The sequence below is a fragment of the Rhea pennata genome, chromosome 5, assembly GCF_028389875.1.
Source record: "Rhea pennata isolate bPtePen1 chromosome 5, bPtePen1.pri, whole genome shotgun sequence".
Taxonomy (NCBI): Eukaryota; Metazoa; Chordata; class Aves; order Rheiformes; family Rheidae; genus Rhea; species Rhea pennata.
This window is the reverse complement of record NC_084667.1, coordinates 59,519,227-59,527,967: the sequence shown is the minus strand read 5'-3', so window position 1 is coordinate 59,527,967 and position 8,741 is coordinate 59,519,227. Positions and strand designations below refer to the sequence as shown.

General features: G+C 35.9%; 1 protein-coding gene across 1 annotated transcript in view; it reads right to left on the bottom strand.

The window, feature by feature from the left end:
• Positions 1-926: 926 nt before the first annotated feature.
• TDRD9 (tudor domain containing 9) overlaps positions 927-8,741 on the bottom strand; it is a 54,948-nt gene continuing 47,133 nt past the window's right edge. The window contains exons 30-36 of the mRNA XM_062577700.1: positions 8,588-8,658; positions 8,032-8,141; positions 7,788-7,884; positions 6,917-7,055; positions 6,228-6,337; positions 3,013-3,085; positions 927-1,728 (exon numbers count right to left, since the gene is read on the bottom strand). Coding sequence (XP_062433684.1) covers positions 1,633-1,728; positions 3,013-3,085; positions 6,228-6,337; positions 6,917-7,055; positions 7,788-7,884; positions 8,032-8,141; positions 8,588-8,658 — 696 coding nt within the window. The 3' untranslated portion in view covers positions 927-1,632. The remainder of the gene's footprint in view (positions 1,729-3,012; positions 3,086-6,227; positions 6,338-6,916; positions 7,056-7,787; positions 7,885-8,031; positions 8,142-8,587; positions 8,659-8,741) is intronic.

Here is an 8,741-nt window from a genome sequence, read left to right as displayed (position 1 = left end):
AGCTCTTAAGAGTTGAAGCACACAGTTCATTCACACTCTTCAAGCGACTAATGAGATACATCTCTCCTACAACCCAGTAACACCTAGAGTTACTCAATCCTCTCCTCACAAGCACAACAGTAGACACCGCATGAATTCTTAGGAGCACCTCTTCGTTACTGGCAGTGTTAAGGCATGCAATTAGGAGTCCAATGGGAAATGACAACAACCCCAGCAGATGGCAGCATATTTGCACAAACAGGCTCGGAAAGCAAGACATTCCCAAGACAGGTGTTGTGGGGGGAAGCGGAGTATGAAAAATACGTACCGTTCCTTTCAAATCGCAACCTCAGCGCTGCTTATGAGGAACCGTGAGAAGTTACATTATTTATATAACACCTTTTGATGTTGCAAAGTTACCTTTTCCTACAAAAATTCCCATCACTGATGGGAACAGGGATGCAATGCTCTGCCTCTTTCACTTTCCTTTGCACCCAAGAACATGTAGGTGTGATATGCTGTTAATGAAAAACTGTTGTCTAAGTAACTCAAAAAACAATTTTTTTCTATTAAATCCGCCTCACTATGAAGTTTCAGTAAGTATTACCAAAATGGGTCTGAGGAAGTAAGGCTTTTAATGAACTCGAGACACTGAAATTGTCTATTACCGGATTGCCTCTGTTAACTTTAAGCACCACTTAAAATTCCTTTTCATTAAAGTATCACCTTATCTTCCCCAAATCTGCCACTCGGAAAATCATGTAATGTATATTATTCTTCTGAAGAACAGACAGAGTCAAACAAACAGCTGAGTGAAAAAAGAATAGATCAATACATTCCTACAAATTGTTTTCTCGTTCATGTACGTCATAAATGCAACCACACACCATTAATAACTAAATTTAGCTTTTATGAAGCATGACCGCACAAGAAAAGAGACAAATCCATTCTATTCCATTTCTCTGTTTTATTCTGAAACCATTAACCTTGTTTTTAGAACTAAAGAACTCCTGGGTTAGAAAATAAGAGGAAAAGATTGAACAAATATGTAATCAATCAGTAATTCAAAAGCATTATTCAAAAGCATTCTCCTGCCATACAGAAAAAAAGAACCATGTACGAGCTTCTGACGTATGAAAAGTGAATGAAAAAATCAAGTCATCTCCAGTGTATGAAGTTATAATTTTGATAACCTAGATTACCAGTTTCCATTAACCTCTAGTTTTTGCACACAAAAGCAACCTTTGTTGTATGACTTCTTCAAATATTGATGATATACAAACAAAGCAAAACCAAAAATGTATCTTGCAACTATCAAAGATTGTCCTTAGCTCTTGAACTTTTAGATAGAAAATAAATGACTAAGCCTAGATCTGCTTTGTTTTTCATGTTGCTTGTGCTACACTTCAGAAATATTAAAATGAAAATTACAACTTGCTGTAAATAAGCTGGTTTTATGAATTAACTTGTCTGCTCTAGGTCAGTATACCTTAGTTTTTTACAATCCCATTAACATATTCTGCCCTACATTGTAGTATGCTTACACTAATCCTAAGGATCAGATTTGTACAATGAACCTTCAAGGGTATACGGAAAACAGAACTAATTTTTAGACAAGTTATCATACTTCATCTGAGATACTTCTAGATATACTTAAACATTCAACACAACTAGCTTATGTAGCTGATAAAGACCATTTCCTCCTTGATGCTGCCCTTCAGACTGGTCAATTATACGTTCTGAATCCACCTAATCAAAACAAACAAAACCACAAAGTTAGTTTATTCTTAAAAATGCGTTCACATAGAATACAGTTAATGAAAACACATTGTTTTCAAAGAGCTTGCACTGTTTCAAATCAGACAGTTTCAGTTCCACACAGTACATTTAAACATAACTATTACCATAAAAAGCTCTATCTCATGATATGTTTGACACAGAACATTATTCCATTACCATTTCCAAGGGATTCTAGGTATTATTTTATGCTATGACATGAATAAGATGTCCTGAGATTCTTCAGACTTTGGATGCAATAAAGTAAATCCTAATGTATGGTTTATATATCAACTTACAACACAGTAAATACTAATATAACTGAATAAAAGGTTATCTTGGCAACACCAAGGATTACTGAAATTGAAGTATGAAAAAAGCAACACTTCACCTTAAAGCAATATAGTATCCCCTCAGTGAATGTCTATTGAAAATACATGCCCTCGGTGATCATCCACTGCATTCAGTCGTTCCAGAAGAGACCTAAATACCTCATTTATATGCCAGGGTAGAATGGGGTAGATAATCTTACTCTGGTACTCTGCAATTCCTCACTTTCTTGTAGTGAGGAAAACGTACTTGTTTGCCTTGGTAACTGCACAAGAAATCTACTGGCTTGCAGAAGTCCTTTTAGAAAGGCAAGATTTCTAACAGAGTAGGAAACTTTTTCAGCTACAAGAAATGCTCCCAGATGATGAAAATGGCCCTCTGACTCCATCACGCCGATTCTAAAACGGGCCAGTTTCTGTAAGCTTAATAGGAAAAACCCAACTGAAAGCACAGCAACTAAAGTAAAACTAAGATGTGCTGCATTCATTAAGTCCTAAATAAGAAAAACCTATCAGTTAATGCTTTTCCTCCTCTTTAATGCTAAGGCTGTTTAACAGAAGAATCAATACAGAACTTTAACTTCCAACAAATGAAAGTTTCCTCTACAATGTCTCTCAACTAAAAAAAGTATGAAGAGTTCTGTTTGAAAAGCCAGAGTATCTGTACACACAATATAAAAAATTAACCAGTCTACAAAAAGAAGATATTAACAGAGGCTGATGCATACACAACAGTCCTTATGCCTTAAATCTCCCTCTACAGTGCTTTCAGTATCTTCAAATTCAACATTTTTTTTTCCAACCTCAAAAAAGATCCTTTTTTAAAAAAGTTTTTTTTAAACCTTTGACCAGTGACAGCTAACTGAAGGCACGTTGCAGTACTCTTAACTATTCATTTTCATTTTTTAAAGTATGTTAATAGCCTTACCTGATTCCAGGTATATGACTTGTCATACCACTTAGGAACAATTGCATCTCGTGGTTTAGTTTTGCAGATTAAACTGAAATTACATAGAATTATCTTTAATGAATACATTTGTATTTGACTAATTATAAAAAATCATAAATGCAAAGGACTTCTTATATTGGTACAATCAGGTCTTTACAAGGTGTCTATGGTGAATCAAATCTTAAATTTCCTCATTAAACTAGTTGTTCGTTTATCTGTACTTTGGCCCTTTAGTATAAATAGTCGGAAGATACACTTTTTTTCACTAGAAAAGTGCACTTAATTTCCCTGTAAGAGTTCAGATTTTTTATTTTTTAAAGAAAATAATGATTTCCTTAATTGACAAAGTACTACAATTTGCAACTATCATTTCTTCTGTAAGACTTATGTATGTACATACTAGTGAATAAGCAATATCGCTATTTTTAAGGCATTCTGTTCTGTATGACAACTCAGTTGCTACAAATCAGTGTGCCCCAGTTATTTCCTCAAGCTATGCAAAATACAACAGTACACTAATTAATTCTGTCGAGATGTGTTTTTCATACATACATTTTAGTCTTAAGTAGTGGTGGCATATTGTAAATACAATTAGCTTTAAAAAAATGGAGAAAACTAGAAAGGTTGTTCAGGCTAAATATTTTATACATTAACTGTTATTAATAAAAGATCTTCTCAGAACATTAAACAAAGTACAACCAGAAATAATATTTTTAAAATGAAAGAAGATTTTACACACAGGAAAAAAAAAAAAAAAAAAAAAAAAAAGGCATCATGACACTAACCAGATGGTCGCTTCCAAAAAGTGCCTAGCTTTGAGACTTAGAAGAAAGAATCCAGAATAAAAGTAAGTACATGTATGAGTGTGTGCACGCTCCCCTCTCCCCCAAGAAATTTTACCAAAACAAAATTAGTACAGCTGTTAAATTAATCCTTTAGATTCTGATTGACTGAACTTGCAGTTTTTAAACACTGCACGACATTTCAAAGCAACAGTTACGTTTTTCTTTTGTTTATTTGTAGACAAAATAGGAACCAGGAAAAGACATGCAAAAATAATGAAAAGAGAAGGGAAAAGAATGAATGAATGGCAATCATGTAAAAAAAGGTTTCAGAGAGGAAACACAAGAAATGCACACCCAAATGCAGCATATCTAGCTAATCTAGCATATGTATGTTCAAAATTAGGAGACAGTATTCCAAATCCAGTACACCTAAGAGATTGTTTCTGTGAAAGCTAGTCTTGCAAAGCCATCCTGAGATCAGAGACAAAGTAGGAATCCAGAGGCGACTTTAAAGGTTAAATTTAGTCTACAGGATTTTGTTCAACTAGAATTTGCCATGGTAACAGTAAAGAAATTCCTGCAGCAGTTTATTAGCTAATTTTTCTAAGTAGATTTTGATAAAGTTTTGGAAGTCCTACAAACATAGACTCAACTAAGACAAAATTCTAAATATTGGGAGAATACATAGGAAGCCAGAAAGTGCTTTTCAGAGGAGTACTTTAAAGAAGATATATTCCAGAGCTGTAAAAACTCAAATATATTTATTTTTCACATCATACCTTAAGACAGAAGGAATTCAACACAGAATTTTGAAGTTATTTGTAAGTCAGCCCAGTTAAAAATTCTTTTACGCTGAAGAAATAATTGTCTTGTTTATTTCTGCATGTCCACTTTCATTGATTTTTGCATGAATCAAGTTACTGAAGTTCAGCTCTGAGTCTGAACATGGTAACAGATGACAGCATCCAAAAGCAATGAAACAACTAGCACCATGCTAAACTGCCCCACAAGGCACGTGAACAGGAAATTAAATTTTCCATTAGAAGAACATTTTCTTACAGCAGCCAGTATTTTACTCAAAAAGCATTTCAGGTTTCAAATGAGAACCACCTGCCATCAACCTGCACTAGCTGTCTTTACATTAAAAGCACCCGCAGCATGCAGCTCCGAGGAGAGCCGTTACGGAGCTGCACCATCGCATTTCTGATGCGCACACAAAACACTGCGGAACAGCCGGCTACAGGCTGCCAGGTCTCTGTAAGAGAAGCGCGGCTGACTGGCTGGCTGTCCTTGCCAACAGCAGTACCCACAGCGACACCCTCTCTCCCACCAAAATAATCACATAAAACTTGTTCCCTTGTCACATTCAACACGTCTGCTGGTAAACTAACATACATTAGGTGCCCCCAGAACTTCTGGAAGTTGTTTATGCCCCTATAATTTCATTTTTCAGCGCCATTTCTGTGAGAGCAACTACCAAATTTTGACACAGAGCTTTAAAACAGGTCACATTTCCTAAAGAGGAAGACACTTCTAGAGAGCGTAACATGATTTCTAAATCATGACTGAGCCAGAGCTCTTCACGAAATCTGTTTGATGTAGACTCAACTAAGGATAAGAGGTCTACTGACGGTGCAGACAGCACTAAAATACACGCTACGTTTACAAACATGGGAAGATTTTTCACGGCACGCTCAGCGGCCACAGGCAGTAGGAGGAGCTGTTAGAAGGACACTTTGAATTGGCTTTACAAAACACTACTAACACACTGCATGTTAAAAAGTTTTCAAGACTGGCTGCATTGAAGCATGATAGTGACTCTGGAAAAATCAACCAACCAAAAAAAAAAAAAAAAAAAAAAACTCGCGACCACCACCACCACCACCAAAAAATGTCTGTTATGAGAAACAGAGATGCCTGCTGAAAAAAGGCAAGTGGTCTTATTTCAATTTATAAACTAACTTTGGACCAGCAACTAATGTGGCCAACATCTCTCCTACACAGGTTTGCTCAGGGAGGAAAGGCAATGTACACAATTCAAATGTTATCTACAGGTAGAAAAAAAAAATTTAAGTCCTTCTGCACTCTTACGCCATAGGATTATGCCCTGGGTGTACAAGCGAAGGTATCTAAGAACCAGTACCTTACAGAACAGGTTCTACTGTCTAGGTTTTATGACCATTAAATGATCGAACTTCCCTGCAGAACTATAGTGCTATCACAAGAAATCTAAAGCTGTTGAGTATACTGCTTTATAAACAAGCAAAGTAAATAAAACACAGTATTAAATGAAAACACATTATATTATCATTTCCTAAAGCATAGCTCAGACCAGGCTTTAGAGTAATCACGTATTCTGGTTTTGCTGAGATTGTGAAATTCAAGATCTCCCATCTACACAATGATTACCTCAGAAGTTTCTGACGAACATTTTCTTGCAGCTGTACCACTCTGTCTTGTCCCGGACACACTGCACATTCACAGACTAGTTTATTAATGGCTGTCCTCAGAATATTTATCTGTAAAAATGCCAATGACAACATGAAGCACTCCACCTCAGCCCTAGTTCTGCATTAGATTATACCGTTGTGTACAGAAAGTGGCCATGACATTGATACAACTAACCTTAACTGACTATTACTAACTTAAGCAAAAAACGCATCTGGAGCTTTGGAAAATGGAAGCTAATACAAACAACTTCTCAAAGTTGTAAGATCACAGATGAAAGACTACAAAGCAGTAATACTAGACTGATTTGTGAAAACCACAACAATCCTAAGAATTAAAAAAACATTGGTATTTGATTAATGCAGAATTGATGCTTTTATTTTATTCTGAAAAGTTTGCTGGGTATTGTATAATAATATTCTGTATTTGTCTTTCTTCAACAAAATGTGAATCCAGCTATGGGTTTTTTTGTGTTTATTTTTTTCTGATACAAGTCCAAGGTTATAAACATGTAGTTACACTACAAAAACATACAACTTCAAAATTTTTCCAAAGGTTTCCAGACTCCAGTTACTAGAACTGTTGCAGTCTCTGGTGCACTAGATTCTACATCGTTCCTTCTACAGTGAAAATTTATATGTATGTTTTACCTCTGCTATGTCATCCACACCAAAATGCACATCAAATGTCAGCTCCATGTCATTTTCTGGAAGCAGTGGAGTTCCATGAATCTGATTCCAGCCCAAACCACACAGAACACCAGTAAAATACTTGCCACTTTTATCAACCCTATACCAAGTAAGAACAAAACAGTCTCACCTGGAGTTTAGGAAACTAAATGAAAATGACAGACTTGCAGGAAGCTGTCTAAGCCATGCCAAAGCAAATAAAGGACTTCTAAAGATCCTAAAGCAATTCTGAGACCTTCTCATCTAGTCATACAGCCCTTATTGTTAAATACGGTATTGAAACAAAATTAGTAACGTTATACCTATGAAAACATATAGCCATAAAACTTTAAAAAGATATATACAAAATGGAACTTAGATTAAGGAAAAGTAGCTTCCCTGTGTTACAGTGACAGCCTCTGAGAGGATCTAAACAAACCACAGTAAACCAAATACAAGAACTCGACTTTTACAAAAATCACACAAGTCTCTCCTTGTGCGTATTTGTAACTTGCACCATTCTGCAGTTCACCCTCCTAGGCTTCAAGCATGGCTGTCAGGAATCGTATTACCTTGCCACGAGGTCAAAGCCTTCAGTGCCAATGCATAAGTATATGAACCAAGTTCTTAGCAACATACTATACTAAAACTGATTAAAAAAAAAAAAAAAGAGAATTATATGAATAGGAATAGAAAAACAACAAGACACCTCCCCCACCCCCAAACTAAAAGCTCATGCTAATGATAAAAGCAGAGCAATCAGGTCTGTCACTAATTTGCCAGGACCCTAAGCAATACTAAAAAAGAGTCTATTAAAAAAAAAAAAAAAAAAAAAAAAAAAAGGCACGAATACCTAAGTTCTATAGCAGGTGCAAACAGCATGCTGAGGAGTGCCGGTAGACCAGGAATAGCAGGCATCAGAGATGTTTCCTCTAAAATCACAGCAGATCCTGTCACCCCCAAATCCCCCCAAATACAACATTAACAAGTATCTAAAGAAAATGTTAACATCAAAAAAGATGTAGTTAATAGAATTAGTGACATATTTACTCAGATGGGTATTCCTCTAGGGGAAAAAAAGGACAAAGTATCATTACCAGTTGCATTTACTGATAAGGAAGCAGCAACCAACATTTGCTGAAAGGGATCTTCCGGAGCATCATTGACAACAACAGAGTTTATACTTTCTTTTCGTATGAAAGCACATCTAGGGGAGAAAACAATATTTTCAACATTAAAAAAAAAACCCCAACAACAACAACAAACAACTGTTCCCCCCTAAAACCACAATAACCAAAGCGCACGCACACACACGTCAACATTGGAAAAAAGAATCCTTTTGAATTCACAAGGCCATCTGAATGAGTAGATGAAGACTATCTGAATCCCAGTTAACAACTGTGTATTACAGTTAGTAAATAACTCCCGTATGAAACAATACAACAATTTTAATGAATCTATTCTTAAAATTTTACGTAGCAGTAGTATGCAATTCAATGCACTTCAGGCTAAGTACTTAACTATTGTGAATAAAAATCCCCTCCCTTGAGGCCCCACCCCAACCCCCCCAAGAATAACTATAATAGGTTTCCATTAATTTATCAAAAATAGCTGACAGTGTGCCTATATTTCACAGCAAAAGATTCATCATACCTGAATCGGGATATTCTAGTCATACTATAGCATTTCACCTCATAGGGACTGAATGGTCCGTGAAGTGTTACCTTCAAAATAGAGAGAACAAATTGCAAGTTAGCTAGCTAACATCTGGATCTTTCCTCATCAAAATCCTTTCTAAGTGAAAAAT